This window comes from Ochotona princeps, chromosome 13 (genome assembly GCF_030435755.1).
Source record: "Ochotona princeps isolate mOchPri1 chromosome 13, mOchPri1.hap1, whole genome shotgun sequence".
NCBI lineage: Eukaryota > Metazoa > Chordata > Mammalia > Lagomorpha > Ochotonidae > Ochotona > Ochotona princeps.
Window position 1 is genome coordinate 31,998,006 of NC_080844.1, and position 24,541 is coordinate 32,022,546.

At 49.7% G+C, this 24,541-nt stretch overlaps 2 protein-coding genes across 3 annotated transcripts; both read right to left on the reverse strand.

Moving 5' to 3' along the window:
• Window positions 1–751: 751 nt before the first annotated feature.
• On the reverse strand, window positions 752–6,542 carry TYSND1 (trypsin like peroxisomal matrix peptidase 1). Its single transcript, XM_004583447.2, has 4 exons — window positions 5,331–6,542; window positions 3,859–3,989; window positions 2,822–3,007; window positions 752–1,512 (listed from the first exon to the last, which is right to left on the reverse strand). The coding sequence occupies exons 1-4, from the start codon at window positions 6,494–6,496 to the stop codon at window positions 1,295–1,297; spliced, it is 1,701 nt and encodes a 566-aa protein (XP_004583504.2). The 5' UTR covers window positions 6,497–6,542; the 3' UTR covers window positions 752–1,294.
• A 4,821-nt stretch (window positions 6,543–11,363) lies between these two features.
• On the reverse strand, window positions 11,364–24,230 carry SAR1A (secretion associated Ras related GTPase 1A). Of its 2 annotated transcripts, none has more exons than XM_004583449.3 (7): window positions 24,103–24,230; window positions 19,591–19,664; window positions 19,354–19,473; window positions 18,903–18,968; window positions 15,434–15,537; window positions 12,920–13,051; window positions 11,364–11,529 (listed from the first exon to the last, which is right to left on the reverse strand). In XM_004583449.3, exons 2-7 carry the CDS (start codon window positions 19,646–19,648, stop codon window positions 11,413–11,415), a joined length of 597 nt encoding a protein of 198 aa, XP_004583506.1. In that variant the 5' UTR covers window positions 19,649–19,664; window positions 24,103–24,230; the 3' UTR covers window positions 11,364–11,412. The 2 variants fall into 2 exon arrangements, with proteins under 2 accessions (XP_004583506.1, XP_058527262.1); XM_058671279.1 differs by having other exon boundaries at window positions 19,591–19,660; window positions 24,103–24,188.
• Window positions 24,231–24,541: the final 311 nt, after the last annotated feature.

A 24,541-nucleotide genomic window follows, 5' to 3' on the forward strand; every position in this document is an offset into this window, starting at 1 on the left:
CCTGTACCCCCTGCCTCTGTTCTGCCCATGCCTCTGGCCCTCTACTGTACCTGCTCCCTCGGCTTTGACCAAGGCAGCCAGCTGCACTGGCAGGCCAGACTTCAGTGTGGATCCTTAGCTGGCCTACATGACGCCATCCTGCCCGTGGCTTCTTGGAAGTGAGGAGGCAGCAAGGCACAAGAAGACAAGTGGCCCAGTTGGCTCTCGGTTCTCCTGCTCACTCAGGAAATTAGACAAGGGATCACCTGACCAGGAAAGCCAGAGACAAAGAGTTTATGCAGAGAAGGGCCAGAAGGTGCTGGATGGCCCAAAGCAAGCTACAGCTCTGAGGAGGGAGAGGCCAGGTAAGAAAAGATGCGGAGTCATCACCGCCACCTAACATCTTGTGGTGCTTCCTGCCACTTGTCCAGGAGGGTCTGAATATTAAGCCCACCGTATTAAGATCAAGCAAGGGAGCCTATGCTCCTGCTAGCCCTAACAGAGCCTGGAAACAAGGCCAGCCTGACAGAGTCAGCCCACTGGGTACCAGAGGCAGTGCTCTCCTCCTGTGATGCAGGGATACGGCTAAAAAGCATCAGGGTGGGACCAAGTGCTTGCCAGAGGAATGCAAGTGTGAGAGGTGTTCATGCTTCCTTTTCTCCTGCCAACAGGTAGCACAAAAGGGAGGTGGAGGTGGGGACCTCACCCCTGCTTGCTTGCCCCAATTCAAATTTCTTAAGATAATAATAAAAAAGCAATTTCATAGATGCACTGAATTCCTCCAACAGAATGTGTTTATTCTAAAGTCCCAACCGAACATTCCACCCCAGACCCCTGAGACCCAGGCTGTAGGCTTAGGAGGTGAAGGCACTGTGAAGACGGCCCAGGGCTCTGGCAGAGCAAGGGATGCTGGTCTCCGCCCTCCATGTCTCTGGTCTTCAGTGCAGAGCTTCTCTGCTGAGGTGGCCTGTGGAAGCCCGAGCACTCGGTCAGCCCTACCGTGGAGTGAGAAGCAGACGGGAACCCGGCTTCCCGGGGAAGCAACTGTGCCAGTGGCTTTCGGTGGCACAGACACAACACCAGGGCACTGCCTGCCTTGGTGGTCAGCACGTGTCTCACAGGCCCAGGGCTTTTGTGCAGTTGGACAGGGCTCCCCTTCTGGGAACAGAGGTGGGGGATCAAGAAGGGAGCCCCAGTGCCTGGGGGGAATGGGCCCTGTCCCAAGTAAGGCCCTGGATCCTGAGGCTGCTGTCTCACTTCCTATGGCACAAAATGCTTTTCTCCCCAGTGGTGGGGGTGGCATGGTGACACGGCCTCAGAGTTTGCTCCGTGGGACCTCATTCAGGGGTCGCTGCAGCCTCCACACCACCTGGATTGGCTCGGTGGCATAGTCCAGCTCCTGGAAGCCGCCCAGGTCGCCAGTCTCACTGTACCGCCGTAGGGCTGGCTGCAGCAGTGTGATGGGAATGCTGAAGTTGAGGTGGGGGTAGGTGGCCCCTGTGGTGTTGTCTCGGGTGTTACTGGCGATGATACCTGTTAAGGGTCAGGGAGCAGGTGGTGAGCTAGGGCCCCAGGCAGATGGAGAAAGGGAAGAACACCTCCTGGGACCTCCCAGAGCCTCAGCTCCCCCGGATGAGACACGGCTGCCTGCTGTGTGCACCTGCCCCCTTCCTCACTGCACTCTCTCCTTGGTGTGGGTTTCACTCATTGTGTTACCTTCCTCACCCACCAGCGGCATGAGGGGCAGGATCGGGTTTGTGCAAGCCTTCTCCCACGTACCCAGGACAGTGTCTGACACAGCAAAGTCTGTGTCGCCTGCTTAGCACATACAGCTGGGAGACCTTACAGAAGCCTTGTTGGAACAGTACGGAGCTCTGTACCTCCTTCGCCTCATGTCAATAGCCTTGATCATCATAAGACTATCAGCCACATCAAGAATTTAAGCTCGAGACCAGCATGGGGGCTCCGCCTTGCAGTGGCCAGCATCCCATGAGTGCTAGTTCTAGTCCTGGCTGCTCCAGTTCTGATCCAGCTCCCAGCTTAGGGTTTGTCCCTCCTTGGGACACTGCACCCACGTGGGAGACCCAGAGGAGGCCTTGGGATCCTGGTTTTGGATCAGCTCAGCTCTGGCCATGATGGTCATTTGGAGAACAAACCAGTGAATGGAAGATCTGTCTGTCCTTTCTGTAAATCTACTTTTCAAACAAAAATAAATCTTTAAAAAAGAAAAAAAAAGTAACCCCTTGGGGCTGCCTGCAGCTTTGGCATCCTATATGGGTATTGGGTCATATCACAGCTGCTCTACTTCCTGATCCAGCTCCCTGCTTATGGTCTGGGAAAGAAAGCAGCAGAGGAAGGCTCAGGTCCTTGGGACCCTGCACTCACGTGGGCAACCTAGAAGCTTCTGGCTTCAGATAAGCTCAGCTCCAGCCATTGTGGCCATTGTGAACCAGAAGATGGAAGATTTGTTTCTCTTCCCTCTGTAAAACCTGCCTTTCAAATAAAATATACAACTTTCTGAAGTCGCTGTGTATTAGAAAATTAGTCAGCGTCATGTTTCCATTCCTTTGTGACCACAACCCATAGCAGCCAAGTGTCCCCTGGCTGGCCCCTGACCTGCCCTGCCCCTCCACTCCCTCCTGTCTTCACTCCTTCAATGACTACCTGTCCAGCCTCTGTAGGCTTTTGAGTTCATAACCCTTGACCCATCCCAGCTCACAGTGAATCTGAGGTCTGTGACATGGGCTAATGAAGCCCAGGGCCTGAGGCCCACCGTGCACACCCCACACACACAGAGGTCCTTCTAGGGTGGGACAGGGAGAGGGCTGAGGAGTTAGTTTACCCAGGAGCTCCCCCGAGCGCTGGGAGAAGAGAGGCCCCCCACTGGAGCCGCCGTGCACAGCACACGTGGTCTGCAGCATCACAGGCGCACCGTCCACCTGCACCACGGCTGACAGGATGCCCGAGGTCACCGAGGGCCCGCAAGCCTGGCCAAATACACCGTAGGCCACCACACTCACAGCCTCACCTGCCAGGAGGGAAAAGGAGGGGGAGGCTGGTGACTCCCTTGTCCCGCTCCCAAGTCTACCCTCGCTGCCCTCCTACTCTCTACTCAGGAACTCCCAGCACCAGAGCGCCTCTACCAGGCTACCCCCCCACCAGCTCACCCAGACAGCACTGCATCTGGTCAACAGCTTCCCTCAAAAGTTGTCCCTGCCTACACCAGGCTGTCACTTCTGTGTGACACAGGGCTCCTGTGGAATTAATATCCATCCTCTGCTAGGAATAATGGCGACCTTGATGAGGGTGGTGACAGGGTACCGTCTTTCTCCAGGTGCTCTGCCACTGCTGGACAGGGTTTAGGGTTGTACGCTTAACAGACAGCACCTCACCCGGCCCTCACTGCCCCGCATCAGCCCCATCTTGAAGGAGGCAGGGCAGAGGAGATCTCAATGCCAATCAGAGCATCTGTATCCTCCATCGCCACATCACCCTGGTCCCACAAAACAGGATGTCTTGTGCTGACATGGCTGCACGGGAGCCATTAAAGCCACAAAAGGGCCACACACCCCTCTGATCACCTAACGTGTCCACCCCTCCAAGCCCGGCTCCCTGACAACCACACACTATTTTGGGCCCTAGGGGGAAAAAAAAAGGAAAAACCTTTCTCTTTTCCCCTCAATACCCTGTTACCTGCCACAGTATTTCCAGCTGCCTCCAGCACCCTGGGCATGCTGGCACAAGCAGGGAGTCCCCATCAAGGACGCCAGTCAATGCCACCCTGATGTATCAGTTGAGCAGCAGCAGGGAAGGGAGCTGGCCTCCGGCCTGCCATTGATCAGGGTGAGGTCAACCCCAGGCTGGGCCCTCTGTTGTTACCTTCGTTGAAGTGCTTGGTGGGTACGGGAATGGGGACACCATCCAGGGCCTCCTCCAGGCTTACCACGGCCACATCATAGGGAGACGTCTCCTGGGTGGCAAATACCACGCGTCCCCAGATGGTCACACTCCTGGGGGGTGAGGGAAATAAAGAACAGTTTAGCTCTCTGAGCCTCTGGCTCTGGGTGTGGTGTCGGAAGGGCTGAGTGTCAGGCCCAGAAACCACCAGCAAGGACACTCTGAGCAGGACATGCAATGCTTGCCGGGGTGGGAGGAGGGTCGCAGACACCTACCAATGTGCCCTGTGTCTCACCACAAGAATGGTTCCAGGATCCTATACATAAGGTACTGGGCTTACTTACTTTCAAGTAAGCCCACTTGGATTAAATGACTTTCCCAAAATGACACAGGAGTGTCCCACTACACACTGCCAGGGTACCTCTCAGCAAACCTGGTGGTTTCCCTGGGAGCAAAGGAGGAGGGGAAGCAGTGAGAAATGGAAGGGGTCACACCCAAAAGAAATCATCCATCTTTCCAACACTTTATATCTGCCCCATTGGCCAAGAACAGGACTCTCAGTGCCAAAGCCAAGTCGGGTTCCACCGTACTGAGTCAACCTTGGTGATTCATCAGAGGGACCCAAACAGGCCCTGGGCTGCAAGACTGGGGATGGCCACACACCAGCCCCAAGATGCTGTTCTGCTGTGAGTTGGCTTGAATTAGGGACAGAACAAGAACCAGAGAAATCAGCCGAGAAACAAAGCTGCCATCCCAGCTGGCAGGGTGCTCTGCCCTGTGGCCAGGAGACGATGACTGTCTCAGCCCAGCTGCCCATCTGTCAGCCCAGGACTGCCTGAGATCCAGCCCATCCTGCATTCTAGGGCTAGGGAATCTTTCTCCTGTCAAAACAGCCTTTGGCCAGCCATACATGGCCATCAGTTTAACAACTGGCCTGCTGTACATGTGCTCAAATGTCACCTGTGGCTGCCCTGCCAGGGAATAAGTGTGCCTTATACACCTGTGAGCCGCCTGGCCCCATCTCCAGAGGAAGCTGTGCTGTGTCATTTCCATACAGAAAGGAGATCTGGCCAAAGAGGGATGCCAAGTGCCACATGCCCAGCCTGACAATGACAAGGGTGGCACTCTGGACTCCCAGACTTCCCAGCACTTCCAGGGGTGTGTGCAGGGGGGGTGTGTTTCTGTTCTAAGGACTAGTGAGGTGTAGGGCTAGGAGGTAGAGAAGGGTGCTCTGAAGAAACCCTATGGGGGCTCACTGAAGCCAGGCCTGGCCACTGCGAGTGTAGCTTCTTGCCCAAGCTCCCTTCAGGCCATGCCAGATGCCCCTCACTTCCCAAAGCTGGGGGGTTGCAAACAGGGGGACCCCCTACATGATCCCCAAAGCACAAGCTCTGAACCCCAGACTTGAGACCTGATGTGGGGTGGAGCATGGGGCAGCTTCACAGGGGCCTTACTCAGTGGTGTCACAGCGCACCAGGACCCTGGACTCCTCCCCGGGGACCACATGTCGGCAGGTCAGCACGAGGTGGGGTGCCACGGCCACTCCGGAGCCCCACACGGCACCGCACTCCACCAGCACAGCGGCGGCTGCCCACGGTGGTCCGGGGCTTCGCAAGGGCAGTACTCGCGGGGTGCCCAGCTCAGGTGGTAGGACAGCAGCCAGGGCGGCGTCTGCGGGGCGCAGGTGGCCGAGCGCAGTTCGCACAGCCCGGATGAGAGGGGCAGCGGCGCAGAGCAGCGTGAGGCCCACCCACTCGCGGGCCTTCCAGCACAGCGGCGCTGCCACTAGCGCCACAAGGGTCCCCGGGGGCCCCGCTGCGAACACACCACTGCCCTCGCTGCCCGGGAGGCAGCGTGCATCAGTGAGTAGCAGCGGACCGGCTGCATTGCTAAGCACGCCACGGCTCAACGTGTTGAGGAAGATGTCCGGGCAGAAGGCCCCGAATGGGGAGCCACAGGCCAGCAGCGGCGCGCCTTTGGGCACCGTCCCCAGGGACGCCACGGCCATGGCAGGCCCTCGCTCCTCCGCCACCTCCAGGCTCGGCCGCACGCGCAGCAACGCAAACCAGCCCAGCGCTCGCAGCTGATCCTCCTCCTCGTCTTCTGACGCCTCGTAGTCCGGCGCTACGCTCGCAAAGCGCCATTGCTCTGCCTCCTCGTCCCCGAAGAGGCGCTCGAAGTGGGCCCGAAAGTCTGGGCAGCTCAGGAGCAGCAGCAGCTCGGCGCGGCGCGGGGTCTGCAGGGACCGTCCGTGAAGCGGGGCTGGCGGGCCAGGCTCCAGGCCGGCGCACTGGGGCGTGCACAGCCCCGGGCGGCCCTGGTCGACGAGGCCGTTGGAACCCACAGCAGCCGTTGGCGCCCACTGCACTTGCAGGCGCAGATCGTCGCCACAACTGTCGCCGGGCAGGAATATGGCTTCGGCAGTGGCCAGGGTCTCACTGCCAGCCCGAAGAAAAGGGAGGAAGATGCCCCCGTGGCACAGCACCAGGCCCGGGTTGCGGCTCAGGATCACCCCGCTGCAGCTCCACGACCCCGCCTCCGGCTGCTTGGCCCGGGAGGCGCTCACCACGCATCCCGCCTGCTCGGCAGCCCTCATGGCGAGCCTCCACTGCCGCCCCATGGCCTCCGGGCCTGACACCTGCAGCTTCCCCAAGAACTAAGAAGCTAGTGAGTTGCTGGCTGGAGACAGCACCGCGGAATCCACGGCTCTGCAAGCGACTGGCGCACTGAGTTGGGTCTTCCTCGTCCAGCCGGATTGGCTGAATCCCAACCGACCCGAGCCGATTGGCCGCCCTTGCGGCCGACCCATTGGTGCGGGTGCGATCCCGCCTTTCCCCGCCCTCTTGCGTTCGTCCAATCTGTGCGCCGAAGAGGGAGCAGCTGTCCTGCAGGAAGAATCCCGGGAGAATGAGAGGCGTGTTGGGTCACAGCGAGATGGGGCGGAGGAGGTAGGGGAGGGCGGGTTCCTCCAGGCCTGGTGTCTCCTATTTGTCCGGCTGGAGAAAGGAAGAGAGAAAAAACGAGCGCTGACGTGGCTCAACCTGCCCAGGTCCTGACAAAGTCCTGTCAGGCTCGACCCAGGCCCCGGCGACCTTCTGCCTTTGACCCGGGGCCCAGTTCAGTATTCAGAAATGTTAAACACAAACCCTACAGCAATCCACTAGGGGGAGCTGAAGTCACTAGGCCCTTTTGCTGCCAAAGCTCCAACAAGCCGAATTTCATGGAAACTGGATTTGCTGTTGTCAATTAAACAGCCCTTTGAACAGACGATGCTGGACAGTGTCTCAAGTCAGCCCTATAGCAGGCAGTGAGCACTTTCCATGATGTTCATAACCATCTCTCAGCATGGATCTAGGTTGTTTTGTAGCAGGCCGGAATGTTAACAGGACAAGTTCTATGGGCCCTGTGTCCCAACTTCAACTCTGCAGTCGTAGCACACCAAAGCTAAAAGCACAGTAATGCCTGTGTTCCAGTAAAGCCTTACACTTTAACTTGTTCCTTGAGTCACAATATCTCCCCCTGCTTTTTTTTTTTTTAAGATTTATTTTTACTGGAAAAGTAGATATACAGAGAGGAGATACAGAAAGATCTTCTGTCCGCTGGTTCACTTCCCGGGTGGCTGAAGCTCAGATGATCTTGAAGCCAGGAACTTTTTCTGGGTCTCCTACATGGGTGCAGGGTCCCAAGGCTTTGGGCCGTCCTCTACTGCTTTCCCAGGCCACAAGCAAGGAGCAGCCATGATACAAACCGGCACCTATATGGGACCCCAGGTGTGCAAGGTGAGGTTTTAGTCATTACGCACCGGACCCTCCTTTTCAATACTGTAAAACACTTCCCTATATCACGTGTCATAAAGACACAAGCACCAGAGGTAGATGAAGCCCACAAGTCACAGTTTGAATCGGTAATCTAAGAAACACCCAATATGCCTACTTTTCCAAATCTTGGAGTACAGAGACATGAACATGGATGTTTAAGGGCCCTTGTAATGCCACCCCCCCACCAAACCTCAAGCAGTTACCATCAGCTAGACAGTGAAAGACAACTTTGATTCTGTCGATTCAACCAACACTGTCTGGTACACCCCTGGAAGAAGGCTGGAGCATGAACCCAGTGCTCCTCGTGCCATCAGCCTGAAAAAGAAATGGCGCTCTGGAAAGACAGGAGGAAGGACCGTCAAGCATCTTCCAGGAACAGGTGCTGTTGTCCTCCAGTTCTGTAGCCCAGACAATGGCCTCATCTTCACTACCCCAACTTCCCAGGAACCCACTCTGCCCTTCTGGAGTCCCATGCTTCTCCCTCCCTTAAGGGCACTCAAGCCTTCAGCATGAACTGTTAGGTCTTCCTTCCTGGGCTAATGGCAGGCCACAGCACACAGAAGTCGCCTTCACATCCAGCAAGTCAAGCTGAGACCCCCAAGTACCTGCTGACACACCTCAAACAAACAAACACCTCCACCTGCAGGGTCTACAACATTATATGAGAACAACATGGAAGCCGGAACAACCTCCAGCAATTTCACTCCTGGTTGAGAGACTCAACTACACTGGGGTTCCCATGCTGGGGTCTCAGTGCATGGGTTCTGGAGTCCCTGTGGGTTTTCTGATAGCAGAGCTTCCTACAAGCAGATTCCTTCCCCTAGCTCACCAAATGTGGCAGACGTTGATCCTCTCTGGCTTTCCATACAGCGCAGGTGCCCTGAACTTGGGCTCAGTGCTTGCTAGCACACTAACACAAGGAGGCCCCAACCGCTGCTGACCCAGAGTTCCCGCAGAGAGCCACTGACATGCTGTCCCACAGTGGGCCCCAGAACGCACTTCCAGCCCTGCATGCAGGATCTTAGGTGGCCCAGCTTTGGTTTGGTTCTGGCAGCAAATCTCAGTATCTGACACACACACCCTGAATGTCTCTTCCTATGTAGAGGGAAGACTCTGGCTGGGCCCAGCATGGTAGCCTAAATGGCTAAATTCTTGCCTTGCATGTACTGGGATCCCATATGGGTGCCAGTTCATATCCCAGCTGTTCCATTTCCCATCAAGCTTCCTGCTTGTAGCCTGGGAAAGCAGTACAAGACGGCCTAAAGCCTAGGGACCCTGCACCCATGTGGAAGACCCGGAAGAAGCTCCAGGTTCCTGGTTTCAGATCGGCTCAGCTCTGGCCATTGCATCCACTCGGGAAGTGAACCAGCATATGGGAGATATTTCTGTCTCTGCCTCTCTCTGTAAATCTGATTTTCCAATAAACATTTTAAAAATTAAAAAAAAAAAAAGACTGCCTCTCCCTCCCCACACTGACATGGTGAGTTCAGACTCAGCAGACCAACAGGGATGAAAAGAAAAATAAAAGAAATAGCAAGTTGGTTGTAACTTTTTATTAAAATGTTAAGGATACAGATTGACTTTCTTTTGTAAATGACTGTTTTACTTTCCCTGAAATAGGACATATATGCACTCTGATAAAACAGAATCGAAGTCTCAATCCTGGGAGTACAAGGCTCTGAAACTGACTTCAGCTATCATTACATGAATGCTGCTGTGCGGGCAAAAAAGAGATAGAACCTACTGCACTCCGCTTTCTCCGCTGGGGCAGTGAACCACTTTCACAAAGAGATGACCTTTGTGGAACCCATGGCTTCCTAGCTTGCTACAAAGTGACAAGGGGAAAAGAAGGGAAAACAGAAAGAAAATTAACACTGAGGCAGTCATACTTCCTGGGTTTTGAGAAGTGCAGGAAACCTCTGTCTAAAGGAAATAAAAAGTCTACTAGTTAACTACCTAATGCATTCAACCCTTAGCTACATTTGTTCACTTAAGGCTTTAGCCCTCTGCCAAACCACCAGTGTGTCAATCCATCAATGGAAAACATGCATTCTGAGACTAGGCTCTCCCCAGGCCTGCCCTGAGCACCTGCTGCTGACAGCAGGCCTCCCTGCAGGTCAGGACTGAAGATGAAAGATGAGAAATCCAACTATAGGATGATGCTGTCCCACCCCAGCAACTGGCTATCTTCATTTTCCCACCCCTCAAACCAGAAGGAATCTGTGGAATTTAGTTCAGAACTCTGCAAATAAACAGCATCACTGCAAACATTATCTCAGTCTTTCTGAGGATAATAAATGCAAAGTCAAATGAATAAAGGAAAAAATGCAGAGTTCCTTCCCTTGTGGGACCACCTGACACCCCTCCCTTCTATGGCAGGGAAGGAACATGGGCTGAGATCAGGAAAACCCTACTGCACACTAGAAAATGGGATGCATGCCCACAGCCTGCAGCCTGCTCGGGGATGCCCACAGACAGCCTACGTTAGTGTTTCCCACCACTGATTTCTGAAAAGTGAGAAAAGCAGTTTCAATCCAAACAAAAAATCTGGGAAGGCTAGACGCTGACCTTTCAACACACACAGAGGAAGGAAGGAAGGCAGGAAGGCAGGAAGGAAGGAAGGAAGGAAGGGAGGGAGGGAGACAGAGAAAGAATGATGATAATGATCGGTAAGAAGCCATGTAAGCAAAATAGCTCATTAATAGCCCAATGAAGGGACCAAATTCACAAAGAGAAAATTTTAAAGCCTACTGAGTAGATCCTTCCTGTATTCAAACAAGTACTATAACAGCAGATTGTTAACTCTTCAACTCACAGAATTAAGTTCTCTCAAGCTGTTAACTTTGTCCTCCTGTTCAGAAAAATTTCCCCCAGAATCTGTGCAAATGGAGTTGAGACAACCCTGCAGTACATGACTACTTTATAACTGAAAATGAACAAGGTGCTATAGGAAGAAATGAAATTTCATGGCAGTATAAAATCAAAGACTGCAATTTGTAATCTTGTGAGTAAAAACAATAGCAACAAACCACTCCTTGTAAACTACTCCTTCCCTGTAAAAGACACGCATACACTGAGCCGTGAGGGATGACCCCAGTCCCCACAGTGGAAAGCTGCTGCAACTGTGAGGCCAGGGTTCGGCCCTCCCCTGCTTTCCACACACAAGGCAACGCCTCCTGCTGCAAGGTGATTAGAGAGAGCTCAGGAATGCTCTCGGTAGGAGTAAGGCCGCACGGCTGGGCTCAGGCCTCTAAACTGTACTGGTTCATAATTTTATGAAATAGCTAAATGCCATTCACTAGTTAAAAAAAATAAAATAAAATAGAAAACTCTGGACCAAGAAAATTGTGAACTTAAATAGTTAGGAGGGAGACCAATTACAGTAACAACACTTTTTTTAAAAAATAGAATCGCTTTCTTTTGGAATGAACCGCAGTGGTGAGACGTGTTTTTCTTTTCAGGTGCCCCGATGATGGCACACAGCTGTACTCCCCAGGATACTGACCTGTACCAGCATGTGGGGGCAGCATTACCTTCCAACAGTGTGCAGAAGAGCACATGTCACCACTGGGCGAAGGGACAGCTGACAGAGATTCTTGGTTTCTCGCGCCAGCCATGGTTGGAGAGCTTTTCTTGCTCTATTAGAAAAGTTCATGAGGAAGCTGTGAATAGGATCAGTCCAGAGAAGTCAAACTCTTTTATTTTCACTGTCCACACATCAGTCAATATACTGGGAGAGCCAGCGGAAACCCTCGCCGTAGCCTTGCCTCTTGAGCACACTGCACATGAACACTTCCATGGGGCGGGCGTTGAGCTCCTTGAGGGTCACGTTCCCCTAAAGGAGGCAAACAAGAAAAGCCTATTAGTATCTCCACAGAAGAAAAGTCTGGAAAGGCGATCCTTGCCATCAGCTTCCCCATTCCTGAAAAGCAAACCTAAGCAGGTACATAAGAACATGGTCCAGGCCACATGAGGACCTCCCAGGGGTTCCTGCTTGCAGGGTGTCTATTCCCAGCCTCTGGCTGACATCCACTCTCAGGAGTATGTGCTCCAAACACACCATTTAACTGGAAGGTCAGGACTGTGCTGGACGAAGGTCTGGGACTGTCAGGACATGCTCATTAACACACATCTAAAAAGGCAGTGAACAGGCTGCATCAAGGGAATTAAGAATTCACATGTCACAACATTCATACAGAAGAGGGGAAATTAAATAAACTGAGGAAAACATTCCTAGAAAACTTCAGTTAACCAGGAAGAGGCAAAAAGTTTGGAAACTATATCACAGAAAAGGACGATTCTGTTAAATATGCTAAAACCTCAGACTGAAAAGCTGAAAGAATTCCTGCTGAACTGTATCTGGCCTCTGAATCAAACTGGAAGGCTCTAGTTCCAGTTCCGGTTACACTGCTGGCTTGTAGCGTGGAACAGCTTCTCACCTGTAAAATGGGGTAACAGTCTCACTTCTTCAATAAGGAACAGTGAGGATAGTAAAATGGCTTGACTTCAGCACTTCCAAAGTGATATACACAATTACTCTTCTTTGTAACTCAAAATTTCCATTATCAAAAAATAAATAATTTTTTTTTTTTGGAGGGCGAGGACTAAGAATGGTTCCTTCAAAAGAAATTTCTCAGAATCACATTTGCAAGAGAATCAGAAAATCCTCAAAAGAGCAATTTTGCCTTGTCTACCAACTCCTTAAATACTGAGGTAATCACGTATTAGAAAATAATTTAAGAGCAATTTTGCCTTCAGCAAGCTCACAGAAATATCCAAAACACAATAAATCCAAACTAAGCCTGTTGAAACTTCTCAAAATGGCAAAAAAGGAGCCCACCTTGTGGTACAGTGGATTAAGCTGTCTGCGATGCTAGCACCCTATTATCAGTGTTGGCTTGAGTCCCAGCTGCTCTGCTTGCAATCCAGCTCCCTGTTAATGTGCCTGAGATGCTGGTGGTAGATGGCCCAATGAGATGGCCTGGGATGGAGCTCCTGGCCCCCCGGCTCCTGCTTGGCCCAGCTTAGGTTGCTACAGCCATCTGAGGAATAAATCAATGAATGGAAAACAGCCACTCCCTACTCTCCCTCTTTCCCTTTCTCTGGTTCTAAAACTGCCTTTGAAATGAACAGATGTTTAAACAATAAGTAAAAAAACAATGGCAAACCAGTGACACTTTAGAAGCTGTGTACAGCATTTAGTCTCATCAAGATTTCTCTCTTACCTTCCCAGTGGTCTGTCCATAAAGCCCAAATATCTCACGGAGCTTTTCTTCACTGATTGCATCTGATCTGTCAATTTTGTTACCCAAGATAAGGATTGGCACATTGGATATTGTTTCATCAGTCATTAAAGCCTAAAGACAAGATAAAATAAAAGTGAGAAACCTGTAAAAGTCCATCGATATTGAAAATCGATTTGTACAGACCTTATACGGCATCAAACGTAAAAACATGACTATACCCACAATTCACCTTGATATTCTAGAACACACTTTTCACATTAGGTCAAAAGCCTCTTAACTGCTTCACAACAACCCCAATTCCAGGCTATTTTGGAAGCAACAGGGGGCTTTACCCACCAGCCGCAGACCATCGTTAGAAGGTCCTAAAAGACTGAGCGCTCTGGCTTAGAGCCTCCAAAGTGATTACAGGAACACTCCAAGTGCTGCCCAGTGCATGCAAACAGAAATCCACAATGAAGGATAAAACACATCCCTGCAGTCAAGAAACCAAGAAACCCTCATTCTTACGTTCATGTTCACAAAGCTAAGATTACAGTGGATAACTGGTCACAAAGAGTGGGGAAAAGTTCAGAGAAACACAATGGCAACTGGGTTTTGAAGAAAGTCTTAACAAAGCTACAGAACCTAAACAGGGATCAAAAAGAAAAGCAGGATTTGGATAGGTGGAAAGGAGGAGGAACATAACATAAAATTCAATCAGATAAGAATTCAGCAAGCCACACAGCGCACTACAGGCTAGAGTGAAGCATTGATACAGACAAGCAGCCCCTGAGCAAACGGGATAGGGAGGCACAGCCGCCATCATGGTTCCCATTGAGAAGTTAACACAAATCCAGAAGCTGGTGGGTAAAGCCCCCTTGCAGCACATTGAACTCACACATGGACCTAGCCTAGGGCACCAGCACCAATGAACAGTCCAGAGGTATAAAGGCTGTGACACAGATCCCACATCTGGGCCACAATAGGATGCTATGACTATCCTGAAGCCCAGAAAACACTGGAGAAAAAAAGCGGCTGTCTTGCATTAAGCACTGATAAAGTACCTACTATGTGCCCAGTGTTTTTGCTAAGTGCAAGGGCTTCACAATAAGACAAGATTCCCAGATTGGAAGTTCAGTTCTGGTGGGAGAAAGTCAGCAAACGTAATAAACATGGGCAATGCAGGGAGGGGTCAGGACATCTTCCCAGAGGCAGTTTTATCTGAACTCCAAGAGCTGGTGGTGCACAAGTGAGGCAGACAGGCAGGCAATAGCTCCCTGTAACTCATCAAGATGACACAAATGGTCCTCTAGGTCTGAAACATGATTCCAACAGGCAGGAGAAAGAAAGGATGCTGGAGAAATAGCGAAGATCATGAAAAGTCTTTATGTGCTACATAAGACTGATTTTATCCTGAAAGTGTCAGAACCACTGAAAGACACTACGTAGAGCAATGACAAGTTGCAGAAAGTGCCTTCTAGTATTTCAGTGCATGGCAATGGTAACAGGATCTACAATAATTCACAGGTTTCTGGACGGCAGGTGCAGGAGGGTGGTGGCTTAAGATGAACAGTTCCATTCTGAGAAAACAGAATCAGCAAGTGGGGTTGCCTAATGGTCAGCAGAGTTCAGAGAGATCTATATGGGAAAAATCTATTTGGGAATCATTGGTGTGTGGGTGGCAGATGAAGAAACAGGAATAGGCAAGGCGAGCCTTAAACCAAGCTTAAGGGCTGAGCAAAAGACCAGCCCCAGAACATTAAATCCAGGAGTATAAAGGGGAGTTTCAAGAACCAGCATGGGAGCAGGCATGCTGACTTAACCGGTTAAGCATCAACATGCAGTGTTGGCAGCTCATACGATTCCAGTTTGAGTCCCAGCTGCTCCACTTCCAGTCAATTTCCTGTGAATGGCCTGTGAAAGCAGTAGAGCACCCACATGGGAGACCTAGAAGAAATTCCTGGCCCCCAACTTTGGAGTGGCTCAGCACTGACCACTACAGCCATCTGAGGAGTAAACCAGCAAATGGAAGATCTGTCTCTCCTTTTCTCTCTGTAGCTCTGTCTTTCAATTAAAAAGAAGACAACATTGCCAGAGGAGAAAGTCGGCAGTGGGTCCCCAACAGTCTGTAATCCAGAACAGACTGTCAAGGTCTAGCAAATCCGTTCGTGGGACGGTGGGAGGCACAACCTGAGGAAGCAAATTCAAAATGTGATAAATTTTAGTATCTCGGCCAGGGTTTCACAGGGTGAACACTAAAAAGAGTGACCACACATGCCATACAAGCAGGAACAATGTTTACTAGGTTGAGCCAGACAGGAACCCTTGGATAGCAAACCACATGTTGATTTCTGCAATTAAGGCTGGGTTTCCTCAGGACACTAAAAAGCAGTGCCATGGATTTTAAGACATTTTTCTTCCTGCAACTAGAACTCCCACCAAATGTGAACCAGAATGATTACGTATCAGCAGTACTGAGTAGTAAAGAAGTAAAAAATATATATGTAAACATACATTAAGCTCAACTTTGGATTCCAGGAGGCGAGAATGATCTGCACAATCCACCAGAAAGACAATTCCATTAATTGCTGGGAGGTAATTTTTCCAAACCCGACGTGCTAAAAGACAAAGTAAGCGGTTGCCTTCAGTAAAATACATAAATATATGTAAACTGAAAACGAATAAGCTAAGGGTCTGTGAAATGGACAAACCTAGTTAGTGACAATAATTCCCGACAGATTCTCAGGAAGGCAAACTGATGGGTCCATGAACTGAACCTGGTTTTCATAAATTCAGAATTTATCTACCTTGACATCACTGCAACTCTGGGCAGTCCACCCAACCCACTCTTAGGCCAATAACCAGCTGGCACAGAACCACTGCTTCTCTTTTCAATACGGCCTGGAGTTCTTCAGTTGGCCAACATTTGCTTTACTCGTCCCTGTCCAACACCCAGTCAACTGACCTAGATGCCCCGTTCCACCCCTGCAGCAGATCTGGTTTGTAACCCTGACTCCGTTCCCTTCGCTGACACACTCATCCGATCAGCCTTGGCAAGGACTGAGCCAGAGGTGCCTAACCTGCCCGATGAAAGTTACTTTAATTGTATCATGATTTCCAAGCTGTTTAATTCTAGTCCTTGCAGTGGCATGAGTAACAAGCACATCCTCACCAGTAAATGTTTACTTCTGAAGAGTGGGATGGGGAACAAGAGCTGTAGGAACTGTCTCTTTTACTTTCTATATCACCATACTGTCACAGTATTGAGCCTGTACTGCTTTTATAAGATAAGATCTTAAAATTACAGAAATGGAAAAGGAAATGAAACCCATAGATGAATTAACCACTGCTGTAAAACAGGAGCTAGGTCATAATGAACAGTTTTTCTGTTAAGCACATTCTCCTTCAAAGAAATAAAACTACATACATCAGCACATTTCCCTTCACTTACAATGCCTGTAAACTAAATTTGTCACAGCTAATCTACAGTTCCCAAGTATCTAAGGACGGGTGTCTATTCCTTCAGCATTGTCCAGATGGTCTCAGTCAATCTCACCTTGCTCTGAATTCAATGTTAGCTGCTACAAACCTCTTTGAAAAAGACGACGCCACATAGCCATTCCTACATACAAGCTCATGATGGAAAAAAGGAAGCAGCCCCTGCTAATGTTTCAGCTATTTTCTTCCCATCTTTTTTCTATGTAAGTATTTTATGAAATCATAATCATACTACAAATATGATTTCTCAGGGTATAAACATTAATTGAGTAAAATAAATACAATTACATTAATGAAGTAACAAACCACGAAATTCCTAGGCTACTGATTGGATACTACTAGTAATCTATTTTCTTAACTATACTTTTATAAAAACTAAATTAGATTCAACCCAGTAGAATGTTCTAAAAAATTTCCAGACTCAATAAACAGTAAATCTGACATATTCTCAACAGCTTCTTAAGCCCATCTTCTCAGATTATTCTAACATTTTGAGTATTATACTCCACGTTTAGAGTCTCATCAAACATAAACTGAGTGTCCATCAGATTAAGATGCCCACTTGTGTACATCTCCAGAACACAGACACCCGACAGGCATCTGGGAACCAAACACATACTGCATGAGGAGCAGGAAAAGGAAATCTCAAAGAAAGCAAAGAGCTGGGAGAATATTCCAACTGCACCAAGATAGAAAAAGTATACAAAACAAGCCATTAATTTAAATCATAGTCACCCTACTTAGTCATTGTTATTTTTGCAACTTTCTGACAAATTTGAGATTATTTACAAACAAGTTAATTTCCTACATATTTACAATCCACTGAATAAAGGATACAAAAGAGACTTGTTAACCAAATACAATATATGACATTGCACTAGACCTGTCCAACAGGAAAGTACTTCATAAAAATTGAGGGTCAGTGCTGTCGCACAGCAAATTAACCTGCTCCTTGCAATGACTGCAACCCTACAAGCCCTGGTTTAAGTCTCAGCCTGCTTCAGATCCAACCCCCTGCTAAGGCAGGGGAAGAGGACTCCACTGTTTGGACCCCTGCATTCATGTGGGAACCCAGATGGAGCTCCAGGTTCCTGGTTTCAGCATGGACAAGTCCCAGCCACTGCTGCCATCGGGGGAGTAAATAGAAAATCTCGGTCTCCCTCTCTCTCTGCAAACTCTTTTTTTTTTAAATACTTATTTATTTTTTATTGCAAAGTCAGAAACACAGAGAGGAGGAGAGAGAGAGAGGAAGATCTTCTGTCCAATGATTCACTCCCCAAGTGAGCGCAACGGCCGGTGCTGCGCCGATCAGAAGCCAGGAGCCAGGAACTTCTTTACTGGGTCTCCCATGCGGGTGCAGGATCCCAACGCTTTGGGCCATCCTTGACTGCTTTCCCAGACACGAGAGGGAGCTGGATGGGAAGTGGAGCTGCCGGGATTAGAACCAGTGCCCATATAGGATCCCAGCACGTTCAAGGCGAGGACCTTAACCATTACGCTACCGCACCAGGCCTGAAAAAAAAATTTTAAAAGGTACCTCCCTCTTGGAACATGAAAACCAGGACTGGGGCAGGCATGGCTAGACAGAGAGTGGCACCCACGAACACATGTGTGGGCTGGTTAGTGCGGCTGGTTGGGTTGAACTAGGCTGGACCAGTCTGCTATACATACTGGCAAACAAGGCAACCAGGGAAGGGGCCGGGACAGGAGGGGGTTATTGTGGGTCAGTCCAAGTAGGCTGCAGCTCCCACTAGTTTGCGTGAGGGCCATGTGGTGTGCAGGATTAGCCTGGACTGCAACACCCATTGGTTTGCGTAGAAGACAGGGCTAGAGGCAGAACTGACCCAGCAATTTCAACCACCTGCATATTCATACTCTGATTGTGGCGACAGACTGTGCTGGCAAGCACTCACAAGAATCAGGTCTGGGATTACCTCAGATGAAGTTTCTTTAGGGATCCCCACAAACTAAACTGCTGAACTTAGAAGCCCAACCATGAAGAGAAGTACAAGTTCCATGGTCTGACCATGGATCCATGTGTCAAAGCTGAGCCTCGGGCCTGACGCCATGGCCTAGCAGCTAAAGTCCTCACCTTGAACCACGCCGGAATCCCATATGGGCGCTGATTCTAATCCCAGCAGCCCCACTTCCCATCCAGCTCCCTGCTTGTGGCCTGGGAAAACACCTGAGGATGGCCCAAAGCCTTGGGACCCTGCACCCGCATGGGAGACCCTGAAAGAAGTTCCTGGCTCCTGGCTTCAGATTGGTGCAGTACCAGCCATTGCAGCCACTTGGGGATTGAATCATTGGACAGAAGATCTTCCTCTCTGTCTCTCCTCCTCTCTCTACATCTGCCTTTTCAATAAAATAAATAAGTCTTAAAAAAACAAAAAACAAAAAACCCTCCAAGAGGCAAAAACCACATACTGTTTGAGGGAGTGGGATGAACCAGAAGCCAACACCAGGCTACCACCAAGCCTCTTACCTTGCTCGTGCCCTCCGAGATCAAAAGTTGTAAAAGTCATTCCAGCAATTGTCAGCTCTTCTGATGCTGAAAAATTGGCAAGAAAGAGGAAAGAAATAAACTCTTCTACCAAGAGGCTCAATTACCAGCACTGCAAGGCAATCCCAAAACAAGCCCCAAGTGAGGCCTTCCCTTATAATGAAAGGAACACAGTGAGAATGTTCTGAAACTGTGCTAAAAAGCCAAACGCTTCCTTTTCTCCTGCTTCTTAGAAGCAGATGGGGAAATGCGCTCCATTACGTGACCAGATCCAGAGAGTCAGATCTAAGAGTCTGTGCCTTCACTATGTCCTCCAGGTAACTTTTCTAAATAGGCTGAATTTTGGGACCTTGGTTAATGAAAGTGGAGATTTTCCACTAAACTTGATGTTGACCTTCAAAGGTTAAAGGTCACCGGGCATTTTCAAACATACTCGGATGTAGTGTTGGAACATGCTGGCCCAATCTGTCATCTTTGAGCATATGAAGAAGAGTGGTTTTGCCTGCATTGTCCAAACCCAAGAACACAAGTTTTCCAGATTTCTTATAGAGCCCTAAAACAGAAAAAAAAAGTTCATGTAAACTTGCTTTTCACATAGTGAAACCTGTAATTAAATTGTTGAAAGGCATGCACAAAACTTAAAACCCACATTTCGAGGAAATGGCTTTACCTAGGAACTGGAGAACACTGCTGAAGCCATTGTAGATCCACTCAAAGATGAAAGACATTATTAATGCTTACTACCTGTGTGAAACAGCAAAGTGGTACACATTAGCTTTCTCAACGCCAGACAACTCTCTTTTTTTTCTTTAAGATTTTATTTTTATTTTACAATAAAATAAAAATTTACAGAGAGAGGGAGAGACAGAAAGATCTTCTACCTGCTGGCTCACTCCCCAAAATGCTGCAACAGCCAGAGCTGAGCCATTCTGAAGCCAGGAGCAAGGAGCTTCTTCCAGGTCTTCCACACAAGTGCAGGGTCCAAGGCTTTGGGCCATCCTCTACTGCTTTCCCAGGCCCCTGGCAGGGAGCTGGATGAAGTGGAACAGCCGAGCCAGGACACAAACCGCTGACCATATGGGATCCCAGCACTAGGAGGCAGAATATTAGCCTACTGAGTCAGCTCAGAGGGTCCAAAACTAATCCTTATGGTCCTGATGCAAACTCACAGAGCCATGTTCCACGTATAAGGCAAAATGAAGACATCCTAACTCCCTTTCCTCCCAAGACTTAAGAATGGTAAATCCTGGGCTCGGCGGCGCGGCCTGGTGGTTAAGGTCCTCGCCTTGATCCCATATGGCCACTGGTTCTAATCCCGGCAGCTCCACTTCCTCTCTATCTCTCCTCCTCTCAGTATATCTGACTTTGTAATAAAAATAAAATAGGGGCTTGGCAGTGTGGCCTAGTGGCTAAGGTCCTTGCCTTGATCCCATGTGGCCTCTGGTTCTAATCCCGGCAGCTCCACTTCCTCTCTGTCTCTCCTCCTCTCAGTACATCTGACTTTATAATAATAATAAAATAAAATAAAATAAAATAAAATAAAATAAAATAAAATAAAATAAAATAAAATAAATCTTAAAAAAAAAAAAAAAAAGAATGGTAAATCCTGGGGGAAACCTCATTATTTGAATCACTCCTGCTCTCCTAACAGTTATAAATCTACACCAAGAGCACTCAGTTTAAGATATAATTTCCTCCTACTATGTGCCCACCTACATTATCAAAATACAGCACAGCTGTCCACAGTTAGCAAAAGCTTTAGAGAATATTCCCCATCAAGAATCTGGATCAGGGCCCTGTGCAGTAGCCTAGCAACTAAAGTCCTCACCTTGCATACTCCAGGATCCTATATGGGCACCGGTTCTAATCCCAGCTGCTCCATTTCCCATCCAGCTCCCTGCTTGTAATCTGGAAATGCAGTCGAGGACGGCCCAAAGCCTTGGGACACTGCACCTGCATGAGAAACCTGGAAGAGGCTCCTGACTCCTGGCTTTGGATCGGCGCAGCTCCAGCCATTGAGGCCACTTGGGGAGTGAATCATCAGACGGAAGATCTTCCTCTCTGTCTCTCTTCCTCTCTACATATCTGAATTTCCAATAAAAATAAAATAAATCTTAAAAAGAATTTGGATCAACAGGCCACAGAGAGGCTATGTACTAAGTAGCACTAAGCAGAAAACCAAAATGAAAAGCCTACTAACTGGAACAAAAGCATATTAACCTATCCTTGTATACAACTTCTAAAAAGTCACCCAAAATCCTTTTGGCTGGCACCATCTGCCCTGCTCCATTTACCAATGTTTTCTCTTCTGAAGCAATATTTGCCTACCCCTCCTTTGCAGATATGCATCTCAATTTCCAAACAGAAACACATCACTTTCACAGAACCACAAAGGGAAAAGAGAATCCTTTCAAATATTAACAACCAAGCTCAAACCATCTCACAAAGCCTTAAAATTCTAAAATAAGTCATTCATAATATGGCTGTAGGTTCCTAAGCTTCTTAATTCATCTATTAACGTCACTCTTCCATTTCCCATAAGCCTAGACAAAAGGGTGATCCACCACTACACAAAGTCTTCCTACATGGCTAACACACTGAATGGAATTCAAGAAGAGCTGGGGGGTTTCCTGAGGTTCTCAGAGTCAGCAGTTCCTAGTCCCAGTGAATTTTTGCTTCAGCATCTCAGGTTTATACAGAAAAAAAAAATCTCCACTCTTATGCTTCTCCACAACTTCACACTGCAACTGGCCAGCACAATCCCACAAAGCTTTCACAAACAAGCAGTGAAAGGAATATCCAAACCCCGCTCCCCTGTAGTCTTCTTAGAGTGCTAGCTGAAAAAGAAGCTGAAATATAGAAGGAACACTTCTTTTCATTTCCATACAATTACTGAATTTTACCAGGGCCACAGTGCCCTGACCTGTAAATTTACAGCCTGCTTAATGCTTACTTGACATGGTCCTTATCACATAGGGGCAAATAAAACTGGGGAGTTTGGTGAGGTAGAAACCAAGAGGAAAGCTTTTGATTTTGGTTTTGACCTTTGCAAGTAAAAGTCAAATGTATTCGGGCAGAAAGATCACATTTAGCACACTAAATTACAGTTCTGTCTGGAAACTTAGCCTGCGTGTTAAGAAATCCAATGACAAATACACTTAGAAGGCTCCACGTAAAGAACAATTTGCCTTTTCTCTACAATCACCCCCAAACCAGACATTCTTCCCCGACTGTTCTCAGCTTACTGCTTGGAGAGACACAGCTCACCTCATTAGGTTACCCCTACTTTGGTCACTCCTTTACAACCCAAGGCGTCCATGTTCACAGGCGCTACACTGGTTTGCACTACACAGCACCGTGAGATAGCTCCTGGGGTGCCTGCATCAGAGTGCCTGAGTTCAAGACTTCCACTTCCAGTTCCAGCTTCCTGCCAACGCCACCCTGAGAGGCAACAGGTCACGGCTCAAGTACTTGGGTTCTGTCCCCTGCATGCAAGACCTGGATTAAGTGCCCCAGCCCTGCAAGCATTTGGGGAATGAGCTCTCTACCTTTCAATTACACAAGAATAAATAAATTTTAAATTTTTACCTTAACATTTTAGAACTATTTCCAATTTAGATGAACTCTATAAAGGTGGCCAGAAGGGAAAAAAAAAGCAAAACTCTATACGTAAAGACTTATTTCATGGCGACTGAATTACTTGGTTTTTCTTGCACAATCTGGGCTTTCCAAGTCCTATAATGTTTCCTTCCAAAGCAATCTATGGAAAATGTTTCAAGAATCTGCAAGTGATGTTAAAACAAAACTCTACAGACATAAAGTATCTGCTACCCAAATAAAATGGCTTTAATGGCTCATACATCCTTGAGATCTCAGACCTTGCACCAAATGCAGCAGTTTCACAGCCTCTGCAGTACCTCACACCAGCCCCATCACAGCCCTCACTGGCTACACTGTTGCTGACCCCTGGGGTTGGCTGATTCTCCAGCACTGCTCCACTAGAAAAGTAACAATTCCAGGACTTAAAACTCTCAACTTTTCACAAGAAAACTGAAACTCTCCCTGTTAACACCACATCAAATTCAAATACAAACTGCAATTTTAAAAAAGCCTACTTCCTTAACCTGCCAACAGCACAGATGATAACCTTTGGAAGCCAACTTCCTTAGAACTCATTACACCTTTTAGCTGGTATTTTTAACAGTTAGTTTTCTATATGTGTGGCTACTGATTGATCCACTCTACCACCTTACACCAAGTTAGAGTACTCCAAAATTCAAGGCTTTTAAACTGCCAACAAAACACTCTGCTAATGCATCCAAAAAGCAAATCCCCTAAATCTCAGCAGATTCTCTCTCTCTCTCTCACACACACACACACACACACACACACACACACGGCGGAGCACCAAAATAACCACTAGTCAGTAAGAAATTTACACATTCCATGAGCACACCGAGGGGGTCTTTAAGGTATCTGGAGATGGCAGGCAGCTGGCTGTCATTGAGAAACTAATGTGCAAAGGTTCAGCTTCCTGGCAAACCCCCATCAACACTGCATCGTAGCCCAAGCACCACGGACCCGGCTCAAGGAGAGAGAACAGGGAAGGATACTGATGGGGCGGCGGGCCATTCAGTGCTGACCCTTGCCGGTGTGTTCCCCACCGCTCAGGCGGATTCGTGATGGAAACACCAACCTGTACGCCACACGAACGCAGAGTGAGGCGGAGCAGAGGGAGAGGTGGAGGGAGAAGGCAGAGGGCTCGACATGGGGCGCCCCCGTCTGCAGGCTGCAGGGACCCCGGGGAGCCCCAGGCGCGTGTCCAGCAGGGACACCCGTGTCCAGGGCTCCCACTCGCCTCGCCCGAGAGGGAACCGAGGAGGCGGACACCACGGCGCCCGGCACAGACGAGGACCCTGCTCTCCGCCCTGGCTAAGCAGCTGCACGGCGGCCTGAGAGGCATGCAGGCGGCCGCCGGCCTAGGACGGCGCACACCCGGCCCCAACGGCCCGTCCCCGCCCAGAGTAGCCCGGGGCCCCACAGAACCGCCTGCGTGTCACTTCCCCCACCCCCCACCGCCCCGACAGGGGCCGGCCTCCGCCCGCCTTCCTCTCCGCCATCGCCCCTCGTGTCCCGGCCCCTCAGGCCCGGCTCCTTCCCGCGCCGAGGGCCCCACACTCACAGCCCGAGGGGCTCCTCCTCCGCGGCGGGCTGCTCCGACCCTCCCCGAGCGCACACAGACCAGCAGCAGCACCCCGCACCGCCAGGCAGCTCGCCGGACGTACGTCACACGCCCCTCCCCACCGGGACTTCCGGGCGCGCGCTGGTCCCACCCCCTCCGCCAGCGGCACGTCACTCAACCCGAGGCCGGTCTAGCTGGAACCAAGCGACGCAAGGGGGCGGAGCCCAGGGCGTGACGTCGGCGCGTCTGAGGCGGGGCCTGTGCTGGCCCCGCCTGCTGCTGCTGCTGGCTCCAGCGGCGAGTCGGCCGCCCGAGACGTGGCACTGTGGGGGCTCGGGCGGGGCCGGATCCCGGGCGTGCTGGGCGGCAATGCACACGGGCAGCCGCTGGGATGAGGTGGACGCCGGGAGTCGCTAGAGGGAGGTGGACACTGGGGAAC